This window comes from Metopolophium dirhodum, chromosome 6 (assembly GCF_019925205.1).
Source record: "Metopolophium dirhodum isolate CAU chromosome 6, ASM1992520v1, whole genome shotgun sequence".
NCBI classification, from domain to species: Eukaryota; Metazoa; Arthropoda; class Insecta; order Hemiptera; family Aphididae; genus Metopolophium; species Metopolophium dirhodum.
Window position 1 is genome coordinate 968,755 of NC_083565.1, and position 26,851 is coordinate 995,605.

At 29.3% G+C, this 26,851-nt stretch overlaps 2 protein-coding genes and 1 long non-coding RNA gene across 14 annotated transcripts in view; 1 reads left to right on the plus strand and 2 right to left on the minus strand.

The window, feature by feature from the left end:
* The window catches only part of LOC132947066 (FGGY carbohydrate kinase domain-containing protein), a 44,406-nt gene extending 25,440 nt beyond the window's left edge, over positions 1–18,966 (plus strand). For 4 of the 5 annotated variants that reach the window (XM_061017245.1, XM_061017243.1, XM_061017244.1 and 1 more), the window contains 2 exons: positions 383–699; positions 18,623–18,966. In XM_061017245.1, coding sequence (XP_060873228.1) covers positions 383–699; positions 18,623–18,707 — 402 coding nt within the window. In that variant the 3' untranslated portion in view covers positions 18,708–18,966. Of the gene's footprint in view, positions 1–382; positions 700–8,125; positions 8,529–18,622 lie in introns of those variants that run through there. The other variant, XM_061017247.1, reaches the window with a different exon arrangement.
* Positions 581–14,260, minus strand: LOC132947072 (uncharacterized). Its single transcript, XR_009664824.1, has 4 exons — positions 13,262–14,260; positions 13,015–13,125; positions 774–931; positions 581–716 (listed from the first exon to the last, which is right to left on the minus strand). It is a non-coding gene; the product is annotated as an uncharacterized LOC132947072 (long non-coding RNA).
* Positions 18,764–26,723, minus strand: LOC132947068 (uncharacterized). Of its 8 annotated transcripts, none has more exons than XM_061017254.1 (11): positions 26,575–26,723; positions 26,259–26,353; positions 26,120–26,184; positions 25,421–25,506; positions 21,524–22,001; positions 21,314–21,404; positions 20,342–20,506; positions 20,124–20,277; positions 19,904–20,014; positions 19,353–19,610; positions 18,764–19,252 (listed from the first exon to the last, which is right to left on the minus strand). In XM_061017254.1, exons 3-11 carry the CDS (start codon positions 26,131–26,133, stop codon positions 18,969–18,971), a joined length of 1,641 nt encoding a protein of 546 aa, XP_060873237.1. In that variant the 5' UTR covers positions 26,134–26,184; positions 26,259–26,353; positions 26,575–26,723; the 3' UTR covers positions 18,764–18,968. The 8 variants fall into 8 exon arrangements, with proteins under 8 accessions (XP_060873237.1, XP_060873235.1, XP_060873236.1 ...); XM_061017252.1 differs by having other exon boundaries at positions 26,254–26,353; XM_061017253.1 differs by having other exon boundaries at positions 26,259–26,363; positions 26,575–26,711.
* Between the last annotated feature and the right edge of the window lie 128 nt (positions 26,724–26,851).

The following is a 26,851-nucleotide window of genomic DNA, read 5'->3' on the forward strand; positions in this document are numbered from 1 at the left end:
TAAATATGGGAGCAAACACAACAGCGAGGCTGCATTAATATTGGAAGTGCAAGTCAACAGATTATGAAAGTAGTATGACAAGAGACAATTGTCAAACAGGTACACTTCCAGGAAAAGGTAGACGGTCAGCCAGGCGTTCACATTCCCTCAGGCGTAGTATTTTAAAACGCAGTACGAATTTACATTTTGAACTTTAAATATAAAAAACCACATCATATTTATAAATCACATATTATATATATGATGAAAGGATATGGGTACTATATAACATACATATACAACAAAAATATTATAAGCAACCTACAATCTAATTTACATGCGTACTTATTCGTTCACACTTCTATACCACGTGCATTAAATTGTTGCATGCACTTCGGTCCAGTACGGGACCAGGCACATCATAGGATCGATGGAGAAGAAGAGCGGAGGATCGTTAAACGTCCAAGAGATCCTCGTGTGCGGCGGACTCTGCCGAAACCTGACGTTTTTACAGTGTCAGGCTAACGTTGCCGCGCTACCAGTACGTACTTCCACGGAAGACGACTCCGTCCTGATCGGTTCAGCCATGTTGGCCGCAGCAGCGTGGACGTCGTCAAAGTCATCGGCTGAATTCCGCCCGTGGTCTTCATCACTCAGGGACGCCATCACGGCAATGGCCAGCGACGCGCGCACTCTACACCCTTCGTTGGATTTGCAGGAGTAAGTAACACCATAGACTGTGGGAAAATAGTCACTTGTTTTATATGGTTTGTGGTAACAAATAATAACCCTACCTTAAGCTTCATATCAGTTCGGTGTTAACCTGCACATATGTACGATTGTCCGCTCTGTTATCGCGTTTTTAGTTATGTAAACAGTTAACAGTTCACGGGTTTCACTCCGTTGAACGCGTTTTCATTCCAATATGGATAACACCACCTGCCAAATTCACCTGTCCAAATAGGAAAAAAAACCAAGTAATTTGTTTCACTGGGTTCTCTTGTATGTAAGTCTACGTCTTCTTTTCTGATTGTTCGACCTCATGGACGCCAAATGTTTAACGTTATCATAGATCACCTAATGGCCACCAGTGCCCGTTTTCATACTTTCATGTCACCAATACATATATAGGTCATAATCAGAAACTTGCCCCACACAACACTCATCTCTGATATATCTGACGAGCTCTCAGAGTTAGGTCACTCCACCAGACGAGTCACGAACGTCATCAAAAATGGCCACCCATGCCCACTGTTTCTCCTAGAGTTAAATCCCAACACCAACAATAAAGAAATTCTAAACTGCTCTTCAATTTTGCACTCTAAAATCAAAAAATTATTATCATTAGGTAGGTGAGTTGCGTCCCACAAAAAAAGGTTCAAAAAAGGTCTTGGTCTATTTGCGTCCCGGTATACCTTTTTTATAAACTAATTGCGTCCCGAAAATATCGATATAATCGATATTAAAATTTAAATTAAAAACAATACATTGGTCATTGGTGTTTAATTTAATTTATAATATAGAAGTATAAATAAAAAAAACTCATAATATGTTATGATAATAACTTTTGTCATGATATGTATGGTAATAATAATAATAATATTAATAATATAAAAATTAATGTTTTACATTTTGTCATGATAATAATAATATGTAGTAATAATAAATTTTCAATTCAAATATAGTATAATATAATATAATAATTCAAAATAATACTCATATTTTATGATAATAGTTTTTGTCATGATATTTATGGTAATAATAATAATAATTTACTTTTGATAATAATAATATGTAGTAATAATAAATCGTCATGTCATGATATACGTTACATGGGTTGAAATTTAAATGAAACGTTTATCAATTATCATACAGTACAGTTTATGAACTATCGATTTTAGTGATTTTAGTAGATAATACCAATAATAATTATATTGCCGACTTGCGGCCCGCAAAAGGGACGCAAGTTACCGGTCAAATTTACTACCTGAAAAATATACCTTTTTTCATTTTTGGGACACAAGTAACATGCAGCCGTCCACCTCAGTGCCGAAACTGCTAGAATTAGGTCACACCGCAAATTATTGTCATCAGTGCCGACTCGTGGTTTGTACGACGGGACGATCGCACCCTCTACTTTAATTAATTAAATGAAGAAAATTAATTGTATAATATTCTTAATTTCTACATTTTTAAAAATATTGCAAATTTTTAAAAAGTAAAATAGTTATAAATTACCTACTAGTTAGTTACCTACATTTGTCACAACACACGAGCAGTGTTTGGGTGACCGGCAGCGTTGTCCATACAGTAAAATATTTATATATTACTATATTGGGTAGTTTATTTTTAAATTAACAGCGTTGTCGGTTGCTAATCGCTATTATTATTATTTTCCATTTTCTACTGCGACCTGCGACTAAATAAAAAGAAAGATGCATGACAAAATAGATCTATTTTGTCATGGTAAGATGTATATTTTTGTATATTTAAATAATTTGTTATACCTATGGCTACCGCCATTATATTTAAAGTCACGCCCCAACCACCAGCACCCACGAGCCGCCACTGATTGTCATCATCCTTCACAGTGTGTTAAATGTGGGGGTGACCACTCCACAAAAATCGACCCTTCCAAAGAAGCTGCTTCTTACGGCTCCGTTACCGATTCCAATAATATCTCACAACTATTAGCAGGCTATTAGCCACGCTGATGATAAGCCACAGTGGCGTAGCCAGGGGGAAAGAGGGGCCATGCCCCCCATCGGCCGTATTTTTATTAATTTTGTTTATAACAGTCTGTTATTGTTAAAAAAGTATGTTTTTTTCAAAAAGTTGATTTAACATTATTTAATATTATAGCAATAGAAAAGTCTATTTTCTTAGCTGTGGTACCTAGTACGGTTACAAACGTGAGTGTCACCACTTAACAACACGTCTCAATGTTATCAATTGTTTTGTCTAGGCAATCAGCCGTGAATTTTATATAATATGTTCCTTGCGGTAACCAACCGCGTTCGCATTTCCATTTAAAGAATATGAATAATATTAAAAAATTCTATGAAAATGCATTTTTGTATTTCCAATAATATGGTTTACTGGGTGGTTTGAAAGTAAAGTTCAATATTGTAGAAGAGAAGTTTATCTGTGCCTGCGTAGAAGTCAATTTTCGATATTTTAATTACTAAACTCAATAATTTCAATTCAAAAAGTAAAATATCACAAGTTTTAGAGCCAAATATTAGACATTGAATACAAAATATCGATAATCGACTCTTATAGGTTCATGCCTGGATAAACTTCTTCTCTTCAATTTGTATAATAGGTGTTTATACTATCATAGTATCACTCAGTAAGCTACATTATTGGAAATATGAAACTAAGTTTCAATGTTTCACTAAAATTCACATTTGTAATTATTGTATAAAGTACTGCATAATTGGCATGTGCGTGCACGTGCGGGAGCGCTCGGCTATTTATTTTATACAGTCACTCACTCATACTAATGATCACTTACTACGTACACATTTACATGCCCCGCATACATATAAATAGAAAATTTCCTATATTGTACTCCTTAGAAACGGCCAGTATACATACTACTTAAGGGGGCTCCAGTCGATGAAATAAAGTGAATTTTAGACAAATAAGCTAGACAAAACTGGATGAATTTGGTTTGACGGATTTTATTTTTGAAAACAAATTATGGTTGATTAACAAGTTTACTAGGTTTTGCCAGAAGCGATATTGAATATTTATTTTTTCTGGTGTGATATCCAAGAATAAAAATATGATATTTTCGTATATATATTATTCATCATGACACTAACAATAATAGGAATATTAAAAATCGCCTCTAGCAAAACCTAGTAAACTTATTAACCAATCATAATCCGTTTTCAAAAATAAAATTTGTCAAACCAAATTCTTCCAGTTTTGTCTAGCTTATTGGTCTAAGAACCGCTGCTTATTTTAAATTGAAAAATTTGATCATAATTTAAAATCTTCGGCTATGCCAGCGCGTACGTTACTTTTTATAATGCAAACAGTACAAATTTAATTGTTATACGATTTGTATGTTCCTCCCCCCCCCCCCTATTTTAGAAATCCTGGCTACGCTACTGATAAGCCACTAGCTAAATTTATATCAGAACTTTCCTCATTAATTACTACCCTCATTACGCTCCTTACAGCAGTTCTAAACAAACAGCTTGTTCCATAGTTTTATGATCATCATTCTTATCTCATAATTAAATTAAAATATTTCTAATCGTCGAATATGTATATGTAACTATTGTACCTTATAGGTCTTCGATTCATATTATTTTTAACACTATAAAACTACTATCTCAATTATTATGTTACAATTATTTCGAAATGTATATATTCAACCATTAATCTTATGAGGGTTCTGTCACAAGACAGCCTCCTTCCTCGTACTAAATCATCTGGCAAATATTTTCCGTTATTATTCTATTTGCTTATTGTACATGTTACGGATTGTAAATTTTCTATTTAAAAAAAAAAAAGCTTCATATGATTTACGTCATTATACATAATATTATATGGGCGCAACTTGGTGGGGACTTGGAGTGGCTAGTCCACCCCAAATATTTTCATAGCACTTCTAATAATATAATATAATATTAATAATTATTATCAATAATCACGAAAAATGTTTTCATACATTTGGCATGACATTATTATATAGCTAACAACGACGAGCATGCCGCGCTAGACCGTTTCTTGAATTTTTCTAACCTACATAAAATTGAAAAAGATTTTGTCAATTTATTAAAAATTGAAGATATATTGGAAAAATATAGTTAATGGGTTTTTCCCCTCAATAAAAATTGCCCTAGTTAGTTCAATATCTACGAAAATGTTTTCGTAGTTTATCCTAACCAACCGAATCTAAGCATTTGAGATGTCGATATACCGCAAAATATTAAATTGGTGCGATCACATAACGAATATCAACATAATATTTTAACAAATTAATAAAAATCTTGAAGTAGTCAAGACAACAAAAACGCAGAAACTTCAATATCTAAGACAATATGTTATGCGGCATCGCCGGCATCCAGAAAAATACAGTCTATTACAACTAATAATTCAGGGGAAAATAGCTGGAAAAAGGAACCGTGGACAAATTTTCAAATTTCTTGGATGGACAACCTAAGAAATTGGTTCAATACATCTACGATATCATTATACAGAACAGCCATTAATAAAGATAGAATTACTATAATATAAATTCCAATGCAATTGTTCGTTAACGAATACGGCACTCAAAGAAGAAGTAGATTCGTAGTTTACAACAGCCGATATAATTATACATAATAATAGATATATATAGGTATTATTTATACATAGCAACCCCAAGTTATACGGGGCGTTACACGAATGAGCTGTTAGATTTGAAGAAATGAGCACTAGTTTTATTGTCCTATAATATTATCTTTAATGGTTTGCTTACACTACTAAGACTTAGTATATTACATATACATGAAACAAAAAACAAATTATAACATAAATTAAGTTCATAAAATTCAAAAAATGTCCCAACATTAATAATAAGTATTAATAACGTAATAATACGTATAATCAAAAATAAATAATTATAATATATACATCACAATTATTACGCGTCAAAAAAAAGAAATAATCTTCGGTATTCGTCTACAAAAATAAAGTAATAAGATGCACTCATAATGATGATAGTAAAAATAATAATAATTTAATACAACAATACGTATACCTAGTAGGAAATATTGATTGCGCGTCATACAAAAAAACAAATTATAAGTTCATAAAGTTCAAAAAATTTTATAACATTAATAATAAATAATAACGTACCTAACATATAGTCAAAAATAAAATATAATTAAATTACATCACAATACATTACAATAATTTTCAGATATTCGTCTTCGAATATACGCTCCAAAAAAAAATTAGAAAATATAACAAAAATCAAGTTCTTATTTTTTTTTAGGTACAATAACATTGTCCCAAACTCCCAACGTCATTAAATAATTATGATATCTCATTATTTTTATATTTTTTCCACGTATTAATGAGAAATATAATATTTTCTTCTTGTTCTTTACGAGGCTTGTTAATATTTTGTTGTTTTATACAATATATTTTTAAATAACATTCACTTTGAATATCTAATAAAATATGTATAACTTGGTGAATAGATGGATAAGATGTATAACCTAGCTAGAACATTAAAGTGGCTTTCGAAAAATGCTGGTTCATTGGTCGTCCTTGACTCTGTTGAAGGTTTTATAATTTTTCCACGTTAATACTAAAGTCTTAAACTAATTCTAATAATTAATATTAGAAATATAATATTTTCTTTTTCTTCTTTACGAGGCTTGTTAATATTTTGCTGTTTTATACTAAATATTTTTAAATAAGATTCACTTTGAATACCATCTAATAAAATATGTATAACTTGATGAATAGATGGATGAGATGTATAACCTTGAGCATTATATTGGCTTTCGGAAAATGCTGGTTCATTGGTCGTCATTGACTCTCCTGAAGGTTATCTCAGTTACATAACCTCTGTCCTTCCAATGATCAAATCTTCTATCAGTTATTGCCGCCAGATATAAACATATTGGGAAACACTATTCCTCACTATACCTGGTTCAACAACCTCATCCATCTATCTAGAAATACCATCGTACAATTTAATCGCCTACGCTCGTCGCTCAGGTCACACACGCGCATCAAAATGAATTAGGCGCGAGGCCAAATTCCCCCCCCCCCCCCATGTAGCTCCGCTATCTGTATACGTTAGCGGTTCAAGTAACGCACCACAAATATTACCTCGACTAACCATTATAATATTATAATATATCAATATAGGAGTTAATTTTATGAAATAAGTATAATTTATTTTGATTATTACTTTTTTATTATTAAAACTACCATATCTATCTCATATTAGTTTTCTGGGTACTCAAAGTTTTTCTAGACTTCTTATCAATATTATAGTATCAGTTTGTATATTTTTGAAAGCTCCTATCAATTTGTATGTTTGAGTGAGGAGAATCAAAAAAGCTATACAATTTCGAATGAAAAGATTCGCAAGCGTTGGTGATTCTTTGTGAGCTTGAACTTGTTGCTGCCCATAACTTCAGAGGAAATGTAACCTGTCCTGTTCCGTGTTTCCGTGCCCGATCATGTTTTTACTTTTTTAACTCATAAACCACAATCGATAACGACGATCAAGAAATCATCAACACGGCGCGTGTTTATATTGTGTTACTACTTACTTGAGCCGCTGTATGCACAGGCCATCTGCCGCATGCGTTCCTCGAAGCACAGAGTATAATATTATTAACTATGGTTTCTTATATACAGGGTGTCCCAGTGGTGGACTGGACGACCAGGATACTAGGAAATTTCCCGGTGGCCCGCTGCTCGTATAAAATATATATTTATTAATATTATTACTGTTAAATTAAAAATTAAAATATCATCTAATCTATACTAATATATAAAGCTGTAGAGTTTGTTTATTTGTTTGAACGCGCTAATCTCAGGAACTACTGGTTCGAATTGAAAAATTATTTTTTTGTTGGATCGTCCATTCATCGAGGAAAGCTATAGGCTATATAACTATAGCTATAATATATATAAAGGGATATACTCTAAAAATGTACAATAGTTATTTTAGTTTGTTTTATATCAATTAATTAAAATATTTAAAAATTTAAAAGGTAAATTGTGTTTACAAAAAAAATATATACATATATATTATATAAAGGGCCGTTAGTATACTGAGAACCTCTAAAATTAAATTTTCCTGGACTGTTTTTTTCTCCCAGTCCGCCACTGGGGTGTCCCGTGAGGATATACGCATTAGCCGTAGAGGGGGGACTCACCGCCCGCGCCGGACAAAAACAGGTTTTTTGCCATTTTACCTATAAACTAAATAAATTATTAAAAATCATGATTAATGAAAATATTGTGTTGAAAAGTCAAAATAGCTATCTCCAATTGTTTTAAAAATGTAAAAAAAATGTAAAAAAAAGTAAAAATTAATTAAATTAAAAAATAAAATGTGTCCTTATCTCTGTGAGTCTAATAAAAAAACAGATTTATGATATATTTATTATCTCAGGATATATGGCAATGGGTAAATCCCCGCGGGACACTCTGTATACTCCGTTACATGAGAGTGCGACCACCACACGCATCGAAATGAATTAACTCAGACGTCGAGAGGCCAAATTTCCCTCACCATGCGGCGTCCGATTTCTGTATACATACGGCTCAAGTAACGCACCACAAATATTACCCCGACTAACCATTATAATATAGTATATCAGTATAGAAGTTATTTTTATGAAGTATTATTTATTTTGATTATTACTTTTTAGATTCTGAGATGAATGTATTGGTTTTACAATGATATGTATTTTTTAAAAAAAAAATTTTTTTGTCTTTGTACACGATAAGTAGTCGCTTCGATTTTCCACTTCAGTATCTTGTTCGATGGGAAAGTGAATATTGTTTTTGAATTGAGGAAGTCAAAATATAAAATTCCCAATCATTTTCAAAAGCGTCATGAAATACAAAAAAAAATTAAGGAAAACCGGGTAGTTTTACGCAAAATTGGTTTTCGACAAAATCGATTTTGGTTTTTGGTGTAACTCTAAAACAAATTATCGTAGGTATATGAATTTTCACTGGTTGTTTATATAATCATTTTTTATACACGATAAAATTTCGATTTGTTTTGAACTGCAGTTTAAGGACATTTTTAGTTTCAAATTTTTTTAATTTTTTTTCATATAAATATCAATAATATGTCATTTGTTGGGCCAAAAAGAGTCAAAATTTAATACAAGGCACCTGATACATTGCTTAAATTGCAGTTGAAAAATATTAAAAATACATAGGCACAATTTTTTTATAAGCATTTAATGTTCAACTTTTGACAACATTTATCAAATTTAAAATGTAATAATGATTTTTAAGTTAAACATTTATAAAATGTTCAACTTTTGTAGCTAAGGATTGAAAACTTACAAGGTTCCACGTACGAAGGTTATTCTGTAACCAAAAAATCTAAAAAATGTTCAAATATGGAGGAAAATACCTACATATTAAATAACCGAGAATAACGATTTTAGTTTTTTTGTTGTAATTTTATAGTATAAATTCAACTTACTGGCTACCATATTACTAATAATAGTAATAGCAATATAAAATATCCACACTGACCAACAGTCACTGCTCAGAATCGTTTTTCGTATACAATGATATTATATCATTGAATTCAAATTTAATACCATCCATTATACAGTAACCCACTAGTAACCTACTGTACAGCAGAGCGACATCCACTTGCCCACCTTGTTTATTATTAAAACCCCCATAAAACATGTAATAATAATAAACAAATTACACCAGTAACCGCTCTGTATATTATAACAACGCCATTCGACAATGATACGACGTCGATCGACAATTAATTCCGACGGTAGGCAACCTTGACAGGAAATATAAATGTGGTGGGGATGCGCAGAAATGAACACGTTTTGGTCGCCGTCAAGTCGTACTGTAATCCATAGTTATTTATCGATTGATAAGTCCGTATTATTTTTATTGAAAATATCTACAAACCGCTAAAAACAAGTTTTCATATAATAATATTATGTTATTGATACATTTTTAATTTATTATTATTAATTTTTGTTAAGGGGATTGAAGGCGGTGATTTAAAACGGGGTCGCGTATAGGCAATTTGATGTCTTATACTCGTTACGCAGTGTGGTTGTGTGCAAAGTAAATGATCATTAGTGTGCGTAGATACGTTGGGAATCCGCCGTGTGCCACTCTCGCACGTACACCCACATGTCAATAAATCGAGAACAACGAAATATATTAATCTATGCATCACCTATAAAAACTACCAATAGCGGTAGTAAATTAAACTTACTTCCTGAAGTTTGATTGTAATTTCGGAAAAAGGGTTGAATTCGTAAGCTCCTTGACTACGCTTTGTAGGAGCTACTTTTTTGATATAAAACCCAAAAAGCCCAAAATAAATACAAATGTAATGTAATTATTTCATGAGATTTTTTAAAAAAAATATCCAAATTTTATGGTCCTTTAAAATTTAAAATTGAAAATCGACTTCCTAGAAAGCCTAGTTATTTTTCCAAAGAATTCATACATATATTAAAAATTAAAATCGGGCAATCAGAAGTAGGTATGTGTAATTTACCACCGCTTATTGGTATAAAAGTACGAAAAATACGTATAAAAACAAATAAATAAAAAATAAAACTTGAAACCAAAAACAAAAAAGTGGGTAAGTGGATGTCGCTCTGCTGTTCAGTAGGTTACAAGTGGGTTACTGTAATGGATGGTGTTAAATTTGAAATCAATGATATAATATCATTGTATAAGAAAAACGATTCTGAGCGAAAACGTCAGTCAGCTTATGATATTACAAAGTATATTTGATAATATTATTGTGAATAAAGTAATTTATAAATAACCTATTTTCATGAAGCCTTGTTTTACATTTTTATCCTTATCTATAAAAGTTGAATATTTTATAAATTTTTAACTTCAAAATAATTATTAAATTATAAATTTGATATATTTGTCAAAATTTAAACTTTACGTGCTTATAAAAAAAAATTGTGCCTATTTATTTTAAATATTTTTCTACTGCTATTGGAACGATATATCAGGAGCCTTGCATTAAATTTTTACGCAATTTTACCAAAAAAATTAAATTTTATTGATATTTATAGAGAAAAAAACTAAAAAAAATGGAAACTGACAATGTTCGTAAACAGCTCAAAAAGAGTCAAATTATTTTTAAAATTTTATCGTGTATAGAAAATGCTAATATAACCATTCAGTGAAATTTTCAAGTATCTACAGTCATACGTTTTTTAATTACAACAAAATAAGAAAATCGTTACATGAGAAATCAAGTAAATATCAAATGTTGTAAAAATATGAATTTCAAACGCTCATAAAAATTTAATTTGACTTTCTTGTAGACATTTTTTTTTTTTGATAAAGGTAGACGAACTTATGGATAATCTTGTATTACATTTTCATATCTTAGATTTAAAAAGAAAAAATTTTATGAATTCTCAACTCAAAATAATTTGCTAATGTTCGTGATTTTTTCGTATTTTGTTAAGATTTGAACTTTAAATGCTTATCAATAAAACTGTGACTAAGGATTTTTAATATTTTTCAAATGTCATTGTAACAATATAGTAGGAGCCTTGTATTAAATTTTCAAGCTTTTTTACCCAACAAATAAAGTTTTATTGACATTTAAAGAAAAAAGACTAATAAACAAAAAAAAATATTTTGAAAATTTTATTGTATATAGAAAATGCAAATATTAAAATAAATATATTCATGAAATTAACTATAATAATTGGATAATAATTTGAAAAAACTTTTTTTTGTGTTGTGTGCTGTTTTAAGATAAAAAAGGTGGATAAGTGGATGTCGCTCTGCTGTACAGTAGGTTACAAGTGGGTCACTGTAATGGATGGTGTTAAATTTGAATTCAATGATATAATATCATTGTATAAGAAAAACGATTCTGAGCGAAAACGGTCAGTCAGCCTATAATTTTACCAAGTATATTTGATGATATTATTGTGGATAAAGTAATTTATATATAACCTATTTACGTGGAGCCTTGTTTTAAATTTTCAATCCTTAGCCATAAAAGTTATAAATTTAAAAATTTATAAATTTTTAACCACAAAATAATTAATAAATTATAAATTTGATAAATGTTGTCAAAATTTGAACTTTAAATGCATATAAAAAAAAATTGTGCCTATGTATTTTTAATATTTTTCAACTGCTATTAGAACGATATATCAGGAGCCTTATATTAAATGTTCACGCTTTTTTACCCAACAAATAAAAATTTATTGATATTTATAGAAAAAAAAACTAAAAAAATTGAAAACTGACAATGTCCGTAAACAGCTCAAAAAGAGTCAAATTATTTTTAAAATTTTATCGTGTATAGAAAATGCTAATATAACCATTCAGTGAAATTTTCAAGTATCTACAGTCATACGTTTTTTAATTACAACAAAATAAGAAAATTGTTACATGAGAAATCGAGTAAATATCAAATGTTGTAAAAATATAAACTTCAGACGCTCATAAAAATTTAATTTAAGTTTCTTCTAGACATTTTTTTTTTGATAAAGGTAGACAAACTTATGAGTAATCTTATATTACATTTTCAAATCTTAGATTTAAAAAGAAAAATTTTTATGAATTCTCATCAAAATAATTTGCTATTTTTCGTGATTTTTCCGTATTTTGTCAAAATTTGAACTTTAAATGCTTATAATTAAAAACTGTGACTAAGGATTTTTAATTTTTTTCATCTGCCTTTGAAACAATAACCTAGGAGCCTTCTATTAAATTTTCAAGCATTTTTACTCAACAGATAAAATTTTATTGATATTTATAGAAAAAAAAACTAAAAAAATTGAAAACTGACAATGGCCGTAAACACCTCAAAAAGAGTCAAAATATTTTCAAAATGTTATGGTGTATAGAAAATGCTAATATAAACATTCAGTCAAAATTTCATGTCCCTACGGTCATTTTTTTTAGAGTTACACCAAAAACCAAAATCGATTTTCTCGAAAACATATTTTGCGTAAAAATTCCCGTTTTTCCTTAATTTTTCTTTTGTTTTTCACGTCGCTTGTGAAAACTACTGGGAAATTTTTACTTTTGACCCCCCAAAGTACCAACTAGATTCACTTTCCTATCAGAAAAGTTACTTTTGAAGAAAATCCAAGCACCTTTACTATCCTAAAAGGTGATGACAGACACAAAAAAAAAAAAAAAATAAAAAAAAAAACACACATTATTGTAAAATCAATACATTCATCGCTTCGCTCAGAATCTGAAATAGATTAAAAAGATTAAAAATAAAAATAAAAACTAGTTTCAAATAATATTAGCTAAAATATTATATTAATTTACCTTATTTTTTCATCATCTGCATTTTGTTTGTGTATTAAAAACTTTTTTTCTGCAACACTTAATACATCATATGTAGATAGTAGATAGTATTGTCATCGATCTTCTTTACCACTGTTAGAATAAATAATAATAAAAAATATTACAATTTGTATCAATTATCGAGTAGTTTTTTATTGTTGTTTAAACGTGTTAAAATTGATATTTGATTTAATTAAGTAAATTTTTATTTAAGTCCAAAATTACTTACATTTTGATTTTAGCCATTTCTATTTCAGCAATCATCTGTCATTGGACATATTTAGGGAACGGTTTTTTTTTAGATTTCAATTTATAAAATTCATCTAGCTTTTCATAAAATACGTTCTTTTCTTCCATTTTTATTAAAAGTTGCTATATGAAATAATAAATAGGTACACGCATAAACTGCAAACACAATAGTAACTGTGTTATACACAAACACTCACTAAATGTTATTTTTTGAACAACTTAGGAGTTACATAGGTATCAGTCAACTGTCAACTGAAACATTCATATGATATCGGATGTGGAATTACCGAAATTAAATTTGATATCTCTCTAATAGCCTCATATAATATAGATTACGGATAAGGCATAAAATAAAATAAAAATATTATAACCTATAGTAATCAATCGTGAAAAATTAAATATAATATACGTATAAATGTATAATGTTAGTTTATGAACCATTATATAATAAAATAATAATTACACAAAGTACACGATATAGGTATTGTCCATTTCATGAAATGGATGTCCATATAATGTATTTTCGTCAAAATTCACAATCTGGACGAATTTCACTATCTGGATATCCAGTTCATGAAATGAGTGGTTTCACTATGTGGATGCGACATATATCATTTGTTTTAAAGTTACACCAAAAACTAAAATTCGATTTTGTGTAAAAATCCCCGTTTTTTCTTAATTTTTATGTTGTTTTTCCCGGCGCTTTTGAAAACTATTTTCAATTTTAAATTTTGACCTCCCAAATGCACCAACAATATTCACTTTCCCATCGAACAAGATACTGAAGTTGAAAATCGAAGCATTATTCGACTACTTATTGTGTACTCAGACACAAAAATAAAAAAAACACACATATGTGATATCATTGTAAAATCAATACATTCATCGTTTCACTCAGAATCAGATTTCGTTAACTTATCATGTTTTTAATCTATTAAAAAAAATAATAGACAAGACGATACTCTCTTCCCCGTGCCACTGCGCGCCGTCTCGTAGCCAAATTTACCCCACCATGAAGTAGGTGGTCTGCGCCATCGCTAAATATAATATAGCAATACAAATTGTTAATTTCATGGCTAAATAAATCTAAAAATCACTGCCAGCTGAGATTCCTTTCCATGCTAAAACCTTATTAAGTTAGGTTAGGTAATTGGCATAAATTCCATAAATAATATAAGAATGGATAGGACATGCCTATACCAGTTCCATATGGGGCCGTGTGCTTTTTTGGTGGAGAGAGAACGTAAAGAGAGAAAGACGATATGGGGCTTTTTAAGGTTATGTGCAAAACTATTTTATTAAATAATAATGAATAACATGATAGTCAGTTATATTTAGATATTTGTCAGTTTGTATTTTGATTGTTGTACCACTTGTGCCGGAAAATTACTCTAAACTTTGTTAAATATTTAAAATATTAAAAATATTAATTATTATTTATCAATTTTTATATCAATATTTGCACCATATAACCTTAAAAATAGTATGACTAAAGTTTCATGTGATAAGTTCTTATGTCCTATCCATTCTTATATTATCTATGATAAATTCACTTTAGCTACCCAGCACATTATTGGAATTTTTTTTCGAAATATATTTAAGAATGATGGTACTCAAAAAAATTTGCGGAAACCATTATTTTGGTAGTTATAACCATCCAAAGTTTGCGATTTTAGATTTAATACGCATGCGCGCAACACTACTTAATACCGTGCGGAGGACATTTGAGTTTGGCAACTGGAGCCACTATAATATACTTATGTGACTTAAACAGACTCGCCATAACAGCTTTGCTTAATTTCGAGGCCTACCTAAGGTGGTTTTACACAGCAAATCGAGGCATATTTTCAATTTTTTTGTTACAAAACGTAAAAAAAAAATTGTTATAGCGCAGCCCGTGGCAGTCAAGTAGCGTTGCGCGCATGCGCATAAACGTAAAATCACAAACTATTAGGATGGCTATAACTTCCAAAATAATGGTTTCCGCAAATTTTTTTTTTACTTCATCGTTCTTAACTCGTTGAAATACGTATATTTCGAAGTAAAAATTCCAAAAATGTGCTTGGTAGTTAAAGTGAATTTGTTTCCATTCAGCGGCTCAAGTAACACAATATAAATACGCACCTTGTTGATGATTTCTTGACCGTCGTTATCCATTGTGGTTTATGATTTATAAAAGTAAAAACATATATGGGCGCGAAACCGCGGAACAGGACACGTTACACAAAAATAAAGTATAAGCGGCATTGAAAAAATGATATTACTGCATTCGAAGTGTATAGTGCAGTGGTTTTCAAACTTTTATTAAACATGCCGTGCTCCTCAAAAAATTTTCATGGCACACTGATTTTTTTTTGCACTAAATTGGCGGTTAAAAGCTTATCAGTTATCAGGCGGGGCGGGGCGTAGATCTGTAATAAGGAACTGATAAAACAACATATAAATGACGCACAGCCAATAATTAGATGAACAAAATTGTTTTAAATTATAATTACATAAGTAGGTACTTTTAATTAGAATTGTGTGCTTGATGGCCTAACAAATTTTTATTAATTTTATTTTCATAATTTTATTCTTGGACGAATAGTTGAACTTTCCGAAAGACCGCGGCACCCAGTTTGAAAACCACTTTAGAAGATCTTCAAAGACCGTGTCTCTACTCTAATTCTAACCTACTCCAGCTCGGCAGTCCAAAAACAAAATACAATAACTAGGTACACCTCTTATCAAAATTGACTTTTTTTCATATTCATACTCCTTGTTAAAATCCAGATTTTTTTATTTAAACCACTGCAATATTACCATTAGTTTATGATTTAGTAACCAGTAACTACCAGATTATTTGTATGACAAGGTTTATTCAAAATCAAAAACACAGTAATACAGTATATGCATTATTACCACGAACTAAGATATACGATTAATTAAGATGATTAAGTACATCTTAATTCGTGATTATTACATACCACTACAGGCTAAGATAGAGAGGACTGGAAACGAGCAAATTTTTAACGGGTCCGAAGTACCTCTGCTGATTTCCGTTGTTCTGTGGTTGGTTGTACATATTGTACCTGGTTTTAAGAGGACGCTATACCCGTATGCGTTGTCTCCGTCTTACAAATGTGCAACATAGCAAACTGTTTTGCGTGGGATAGAACCACGACTCCCTCGGTATTTATACTTTACAGTAGAATTACTAGAATTATTACCCAAAATTCTACAAAGCATAGACAACAACTTTATCTGTGTCGTAGCGTTTTTATTATTTGGATAACATAAATAAAATTAAAGTTATCAGTTTGAAAACATAATGATTTTTTTTGTTTTTTTCATTTAATTATTAAAAGTTATTGGTAAATGCTATCAAAAAAATAAAAACGCTACTACCACCTACTACCACAGTATAAAGAGTAATAACTCTTTATAGTTTATACTGTGCTACTACGTTATTATGTATATCTGTGCATATAACTTGGTGTTCTGATTAGTGATTATGATAATAATTGATAACTCATGAAGCATGAACCACGAGGATCGAGTGAATTAGTAAAATAATTAGTTCCTTATTAAACATGAACTATGATTAGTGGGACGCAACACCGAATGGCGGGAGTAGGGGAGGTATCGACACGTACTGTCACTGACTTCCTTATATCTGCACTAGAGTCATCTAACAGTGAAATGTAGTTTCTAAAAAAAAGATTATTTAGTTTTAGCCAAGGCGTATCAATACACCTTGGTTTTAGCACAGAATAGATGAAATTTAAAATTTCATCAATTCTGTGGTTCTAGTTATATTAAAAAAATAATAACTACAAAAATAATTATTTTAATATGTATTTGTCTTGTAGTCCTGTTATTATGTATAATACGAGTACTTTCGTACTTGAAATTTTAAAATGGTTAATAAATGCTCTGTTCTAAATTGTCGTAACCCGAAAAGCAAAACGGTTTTCAATCGTTTCACGAGTTAATAATAAAATAACAAATGCCAAATTTATGCAAGCTACTTTCAGGTGTTGGTTTTTACATCACTTGTTGGCCAAAGTTACATTTTACTTACTCTGGTTCACTAATATTAGTTTAAGTTTGTGAGAGATGTTTAGCATTTCTTAAAAATACATCTACATATTCTATCAAGTCAGTAGCTTCACTTACTAACATTAATACGAGAGGTTATTTAATACACACTAATTTTAACTTTTTCAATATTATTAAGATAATTATTTTGAACGATTTTGTAAAGATGTAGATGTATTTACTTTAACAGTCAATGATGTTTTAAAAACTTCTATTTCTTTTCCTTGAACTGAACATAAAATTGAAGTCATGTCAGATATTTTTTCATACATTACAATGAGTATCCGTCAGTAGTTATTTTAAAAACTTAGAACCTGCTAAAAGAAATTGTAAAAAAAAAAAACTTTCTAAACTAGTAAATACTTGATTATGAAGCATTAACAACATTTATTTATAATAAAAAATTATTATATTATGATCATGTATTTTTTTTTAATTTAATAATAATTGTGTATAAATAGTTGTGCTAGCGCCCAATCTTTATATTCGTTTTTCTGTTACTATGTATTTGACCGCTAGAACCGATATAAGGAACTTGGTGACAGTTCATGGCCGCCACTATCTCATCATAGTTCATGATATTAAATGAATGAGGAATTGAACAAATTCGTATTTAAATTAAAGGAACGAGGAATTGAACGGATTCCTATACAAAAGAAACGTTAATGACACTAATTATTATATACCTATTTTATTATTAGTATTTAGTATTGATATATAGATACATACATACATAGCTTTAGCTTATATGACTATACCACGATCAAAGATAGTACCTATACCATCTTAAATCGTGGACTATACCATAGAGTAATTACCCTATGGACTATACACACAAACGTGTTAACCATATCTGATACCTAGGAGTTGTAGACACTTCTAAAGTTCTATGTGAAATGGAGATTAAACTGTTAGTTTTGTTGGTTGAATATACAATAATTTTACAAGTATAGTTGAAAAGTTAACATTTGATTAACAATTAAGTTGTTTTTAAATTGGAAGTTCATCGTAACCAATTTGTGTGATACCAATAGATCACCGGGGGAAGCGGGGAACCAAATTTCCATAAGTGTTGAAAATGGAAAAAAATAGTTAACTATCCATCTAATAATTTATATAAATTAGCCATATAATTATCTAGGCATCCTCCCTTGAGATATATAACTGGAAATTTAACATTGCATATTATTATGGCACAAATAAAATGTTTAATACTGTTATTGAAATTACATAATAATATGAAAGTATAATATATTTACAGGTATCATAAAAGAAAGTATGGGGTTTATTTGGAAATGCTAAAACATCAGAATATGTACAAGAATATTATGTCAAGAAACCCATGAGAATAAGTATATTTTAAGTAAAATAAAAAATAATTTTAAAATTTTAAAATCACACATTTGTTTAAAAATAAATAAATGTTTAATGATAATTAAAAAAAAAATCAGAATAAAACATTTGAATAAAATACTACAACACAAGTTAATCATCTTTGTCGAGAATCTTGATTTCTAGGTTTACTTGTTGATGATATGTTTTAAATTTAAACATTTTGTTAACTAATAAAAAAAAAAAAAATGTATACAAAAATCATAAAATTTATATTAACATTTGTAATTTTTTAAAGGTTTGTTGGCCAATCTAGAAGAACGCCTTATAGATGATTTGCCATCCTGCTCATCAACAAACTTTTTATTTATTGTCTCCTTCTTTTCTGTTTGTGCTTTGATAGTCCTTTTTAGGTTAATTTTATTGCCAGTGTGGTTAGTGGTTGATGAACTAATGGGGTTGTTCTGAGATCTAATAACCTTGTTCTGGTTTACCTTGGATGTTTTTAAAGCGTGAGGGGTGACAACTCTGTTTTTAATGGTTTTATGGCTTATATCATCTACAAATGTGTACATAATAAAAATATCAATATCATACAAAACATACTCTACAGAATAATTTAAAGTATTACAATTCATGTCTTATGACATTTAATTTACCATTGCATGAGTTTTCAGGTGTTACAAATCCATCAACAATTTTTTTAGGAGATTCAAATTGTATGTTTTTGCGCTTTGTCCCTTTCTCATTTTCAGGATTTTTCAATGCCGGTTTTAATGGAGATACATGTGGTGTAGCTAGTACTATTGGAGTCATGCCTGATCTACGAGCCACATATGATAATTCTATGGTCTTCAACAGTACTGGGGTAAAACTTGTATTTTTTTGATTTGAAGTAGTTGGAGTACTTGAAGTTACTATAAATATAAATTGTAGATACATATTATGAAAATACTTTAAACAGTCAAACATTTCTATTTAAGAAAATATTTGTTCTATTTGTAGTAAAAGAAATAAGATGTCATTATTAAAATTCAAATAAGTATTTGCTATTTATAATTGATAGCAGATCCAACAAATATTTTACATAGCTTAATTTGAATAACCAATAAATAAAATGATAGTAACTTATTACTAGGTGAAAGATATTATTCTTATTTGATCATTTTAAATTATCAAAAACTAAAGATTATATTAATCAAAAACTCACGATAAGTGTTATTAGACAGTTTCATTTCATTGAACTTTGAGTTACTCGAATCATTTTTTTCATTAGAGTTTGTACTATTAGGTGTAGCTTTCTTTTCCTTAGAATTTTGGTCTGTTAAATTATAAATTAATAAGTATTAGTTATTGTCAATACATAAAAATAAAAATGCAACACATATATATCTAAAAAAAAAGAACCATACTAAATAATCCAAACTTACTTTTAATAAAATCTGCAAATTTCGATTTTACCACTGGACGTTTATATACTGTTGGTAGTCTATTAATTACCTTTTTAGCAATTGGTTTTAATGGAGCCCAATTATTTTTTTCCAATATGTCAAGTTGACTAAATTGGCCTTCTAATTTTTCAACCTAAATTATATTTTACAATGTTTATTATTTAGTATAAATTTCATTATAACATAATATTAATTACTTGTAACAAAAGCATATCCCAAAAGCCATCTAAATCGTCTGTGGTTATGAGCATTTGCCCAGACTTATTATCATATTCATTTATCAGAGTACGCATTTGCATAAATTTATCAGTTGTCAAAAGTTTTGTTTGTCCACAAGCAACATCTATTTCATCTTTGACAGACTAAAACAAGATATTAATATAATTTTAATATTAATAGTTTTAAGTTATTTCATACTAATTATAAGTTGATATACTGGAATTTTGATCAAATTTCAAAACATATTTATTTGATTTGTACAAATATTATAAAATAGTATTTATCTAATAGATACTTAGTAGTTAATAAGTAAATTAGTCAAAATACAGTGTGATTCACCAAGCAACTATCTCCCTTTTTTCTTTGGTAATGCAGTTATTTAAAATATGATTTTTGGTATTTTTAAATATAGTCCTTACTATAAATTTTTTTTGTATTTTTTAAAGTGTGTCTTCTACTCCTGTGAAGATACAAACTTCTCTTTTTCAAATAAGAACACCACTTGTCAACAGTAAATTATTCAGTGAATAATTTTTCTAAAAAATGTGATATACCAGAATCAAAATTTGTTTGAGTAGTTTTTTTTAGTTATTTAACTTATTCTAATGTTCTAATGATAATAGGTCCATGGTAATGTGTTTATAAGATATGGGGGCTATAATGATTTGAAAATTTTAGTCATAAGTATTTGTCTATTGGCTATTCACTAAATAATTTACAGTAAAAAGGAGGGTTCTTATTTTAAAACCAGAAGTTTGTATTACCATAGGACCCGCATTTAGTAATACAAAAAAAAATTCAAGAATTTGAAATAATTGACTTTGGGTAAGTATATTTAAAAATTACATTTGAATAAATTCATTATTAAAGGAAAAAATGGGAGTGAGCATGCTTGACGAATCACACTGTATAAATATTGATAAAACAATTGAATTTAAACTATAATTTACTTGTGGAACTTCACTGCCTTTTTCCGAAGATAATTCTGCCCAATATTTAACTTTATTTTGTAGTTCAATAGTTTTTCTGTCCAATTTTTTCCTATAACATTAATACTTATTAAACTAAAAATACACATCTAAATGTGTCAACATTATTTTCAAATTTTTCAACAATTCATACATACAACTATAGAAGGTATTTTAAGCAACTATGCATACCTATAATTATCAGCAATAGTGTTATCTTCATATTGATCATAGAGCTCAGATAATTTTGGAGGTTTGCGAGGACTTGGTTTCCACTTTTGGCCACGTGTTGTACAAACGAAAGGACTCAGTACAATTTCAGGGACAACCAGTTTCATTTCGTCAATTGTGTTATTTAAATTGTCTATATTATCAACATCTTCTTGTAAATTATTTTCTTTTTCAATCAATGTTGGTGTATCATCTTTTACAATCTTTATTTTATTCAATATAGTTTTGGTATTGGATTTTTCTTCAAATTCTTTCAATTCTTTAATTGTACTTAGATTGATTCTTGGTTTTTTAATTGGAATCGTTAACGATGTATCAGTAGGTTCAACATTAATGTTAACAAGTTTATATTCATTGGTTTTATTTGTTTTCTTAGATATTTTTGATGTCTTCAATGTCTTTGTTTTTGAAATGACATGATCAACAACCAATTTCTCATCTAAAATGATTTATTATAAGATCAGTTAAATTATTGTTGCTTTAATGATAGTGGATTATACTATCTACTATATTATAAGAGGTAAGAGGAAATATTTAGTGGTACCTCTTCTCTTAGCATGAACACACTGTATACTCCATTCCACGAGAGAACGAACACATTTAATTAGGGGCGCCCACAGAGAGGGGCCAGTGGGTGCTATTGCTATTGCACCCACTGGGATTTATTTTAATGAACAAAACATCAGTGTATAATAATGTAACTATGTGACTACATATGTATGTATAACTATGATAAATTAAAAATATTAACCGAAAACAATAACAGAAAAATTAAAGAATGATTTTTAAATCCTATTCAAATATGTTCATTAGTCCAGGGCTCGGAACTTTATGCGCTAAAAAACTATGAATTATGTGCATACGTATGTACTAAAAAGACGCAAATATGCAGTATAATATGCATATATTATTTTATAAAATATATATATTTTAAGGTATAATTATAAAAAAAAAATATTTTTGGATCATAAATATTTTATTTATATTTTTTTTGTTGATAATTTGGAGCTGTTATACTAAATCTATTCCCAGAATCCTAAATTTAAAAAAAAATAGAATTTATCGAATACAGCGATTATTAAATAATGATAGGTATTAAGTAGTAGCTATCCAACACATTAACAACATCACAAATTTTTCATAGTATTTACAATAATAAAGAACTGCATTGATGCAGGTAATCCGAGGGGTTATGATTGGTTCTAGAAGTAAAGGGAACTCCGGTGCGTAATTTTTGAAAATTTGTATACGTGATGGTGCTTTTTTAAATATTTTTTTTACGTTGGCTACAATTTTACGAACAGTACCAAACTGATTTCATATACTTCCTCTGAAACTCTATAGAGACCATGAGCAGCACATGTACCATTTTAGAGTAGAATGCGTTCAAATAGATTTCCCACATTTTATGATGTACGGTACTATTTATTAGTAAGTCATTTAATTTACAATATTCAATTATTGAAAACTTGTTTATTTTTGTTGAATTCTAAAACGCTTTAACATAAAATGCATTTATATACTCAAAATCACATAAATTTAGTAAAATATGCAAAAATATGCAACATAAATTGTTGTATTTCAATAGTATGGTTCATGAAACTAATTTGTATCAAATCAGATTAGAAATATGCAGCTTCCTGAGAAAGATGCAAAAGCATAAAGTTCCGAGCCCTGCTCATTACCAACAGTTTTATAGTTGTATTTTAAAAACTCATCAGTTATTGTTATCTATAGCTATTAAAAAAGTTAAGCTTGATATAATATGATAATATATCCTCTTTATACTCTCTCGAGGCCACTTCAGTTCTACCTGATGGGTACAAATAAACTCTCCAGTGTCAGTGATTACTTAGTTCAAACATTATAAATTAATATTAATAATAATATGAAGATACAATTTTTTTAATTTAATATTCAATTGAATTTCATTAACAAATGTCAATTTAAATAAATTTAAAATTAAATTAACATTTTTAATTTAGTTTTTATAGTTATATGAACATACTGAATAGAAAAAACTTAGTGTCTATTTTTTGACATAATTTTAAAACTCAAGAGTTCACCACCGGCCAATAGAATTATTTTTAACAAAAATATTATGACTATTGAGTGAATAAGGTCATAATATGTTCTTTGAACATTTACAATTACTATAGTTGTAAAACTAAAAATTTATCGAGTTTCAAGTTAGCATAAAAAAATATATAAATAATTCCAATAGATATCACTTATGAATATTTTTTAATGAATATGTTGGAATTGAAGCAAGAATATTTCATCAAACAGTAAAAGTATTTATAAAATCTATCATTAAAGTTAAAATAGAAATAAATGCACTGCATTTAAATTCTGGTCAACAGTAGGTCAGAAAATTTAAAAAATAATATTAGAACAAAACTATTAACATTTTATGATTACAAAATTTCAGATAATTTAGATTTTTGACAGGTATCTAATATAATTTAATTTTAAGTCCGAGTACTGTCAGAAGTTAAATGTGGTGATTTCACCCTAGCTAGGATAACCGTTCTGCTAACACTAGAGGTTTTAGATACCTTAATAACTACTATGTTCTACCATTGCTCTTCCAGGTCTAACTTACTGTCCTGCTCACCTAAATCGACTCCTTGATATTCTCTACGAATTTGTTACAGATGTCTCAACTTTTAGCATAATCCAATTTACATAATAGGGGGACGAGGTGGCCGAGTGGTCTAACGTGACGGATTCGGCACAGCCGGTCCGAGTTCGATCCTCGACCACTGGGCGGCATTTTTCTCCGTGCAAGTCACGGTGTCCGGAGAACAAGTGCCGCCATCCCCCCACCCCGGGGCACGGCAGAAACCTACGGGTGCCCCATTAGAAATTCTGCCAAACACAACACACACGTGTACCAACCTACCCAATATAAAACCTACCAAACCTACCCAATATAAAACCTACAGTGCCCTCCCCACACCCAATGGCCTATGTTGCCGCGGGTTACCCAATAAAAATAAAAAAAAAATTTACATAATATTCGTTCTGGACATACCCCAATATTATTGGAATTATTTCTCCTAGATGTGGCAAGACTACAAATTTTTTTTTTAGTTAAAAATTGTCTTCCTGCTCCATATTATCTCCTTATAAAATCCTACTAAGAAAATCGTGTACATATATAATGGGTGCCAAAAAATTCAAAATTCACTTGTCGAGCTTTTTCAAGGAACCTACCCTAGTCTTACAAAATTAACCTGCTGAGTACCTACTGCCTACAGTCTACACCCTACACATTTGTAATTGTAATTACATCATCAAAATTAATTATTGTACATAGATTTTAAACATGCTTTTAAATTTTTTTAGGTATTATTTATCTATGTGTCCTGGCATTATTTTCTTATTAAATTGTTTAAAATATTTTTCACATATTATATAATTATATAATTATATCAAAAGCACAAATTGATATAAATATTGGTAAATTATGGAAATAGATAATCAAGATAAAATATTTGTTAATGAAACCTATATTTTTATATATTGTTCACAACAGATATTAATAAATAGGTAGGTATAATATGTTAAATTTAAATACAATTTTTTTTTTTATTATTTAACTTAAGCTAGGGGAATTATGGCCATTGGCTGTTGTAAGGGATTATGAACTGGGGTTGGTATGGGTAAGGTGTTGTTACGGTAGATAAGCAAACACAAGTATGTGTGGCACGGTTTTTACTACTACGGATTCGAGTGGTACCCATCTGAGAACTAGTAGCAGCGGGCGTCACTTATTCTCAGTCGTATAGCAGCCAACAAGCCGCGCAGACACAAAATACAATTTTGTGTTTGCAATAAATAGGTACAACTTACTTTTTTTTAGTTCTACAATCTTTTCTATATTTTCTTTTTTCTTTCCTATTGGAATTCTGTTTTCCTTCATTATGATTCGAGATCTGCTATAAGAAACACATTCAAATTTTTAATTATTACAAATACATATTAACTTAATGTTAATTATTATAACAGGTATATTATCATTGTGTATATATTGGGCATATATAATATATAGGCTATATACATTTGAATTATAGTATTTTGTATGAAGTATATAGTCAAATGATTGTTCAATTATATTTTGTAAAACCATAAATTATGTAAAAAACAAATAAACTTTATAAACTCTTAACACTAATAATAAACTGTAAATTATGCTGTTTACTAATTTAATTGAAAAAAATAATAAAGTTCTTTTAATAACATTATAAGGTTTAAAATAGGTAAGGTACTTTCATGTAACATATTATTAAATCCAGTTTGCCTACGATTATAGTTTGGAGGTAGTAGGTACACGTTAAGTGAATTAAAGCTAGAATTTTTTTTTCAAAATGAATCATGAGAATTGTTACATAAAAAATACAATATTATAATTACTTCGTAATCTCAAACTATTTGTCATATGTAACTCATAAGCAAAATCATACATGCTTAAATACCTACGATATAAATACTAGGTAGGTAGTATTAAAAAAATAAATATAACTTTCAGTTTCAAAACTGTAAAAAACTCACTTTTTGGTAGCCATGGTAGGTGTCTAATGTGTGATATTGTGATGTTACAACAATGAACGAGCTACCTACAAAATAGAAGTATAAATATGATTAGGTATAGCACACATTGAGTTATAATAATTGTGTTGTTTTACGTTACAATGGCGTAGGTAGACTAAAGTGTGAAAATTGTGTTCGTGTTCAGGCGAATATTAAATTATTGAAAAAAAATTCACAAACAAGACATCAGAGTAACTGTAAAAATCTAACTAAATATAATGTAGGTATGTTAAATACAATCGCAACCAGTATTAGTATATAACACTATAATAATACTGGTATACGATGGTGATAATTAATAATTAATTTCAAATATTCAAGAAATAAGAATAGGTAATATATCGCTAAATATAATAATAAGCGTGTAAAAATGACATTTGAATATCAAGTAATAAATATTAAATAAAAGACTTTACTACAAGTGATCACGATTCACAATTCAGTATACACCGTCAGGCAGTGGCCGGCGGGATCGAGGGACGAGGAATGAGGAAATTGTCATTAGGAAACTCGGGGAGTCTGGACTACAACTCGGAACCGTTAAACTCCCGTCAAATCAAATTTTGACCAATCGGCATCGAGCGTAACGTGAGACGGTGCAACCGGCTTGCTGGTAAAAAATAAAGGTGAAAACAATTTATGATATTATTTTTATGATACACCCGGCACCCTGTAAGGTGTGAACCGTGATTC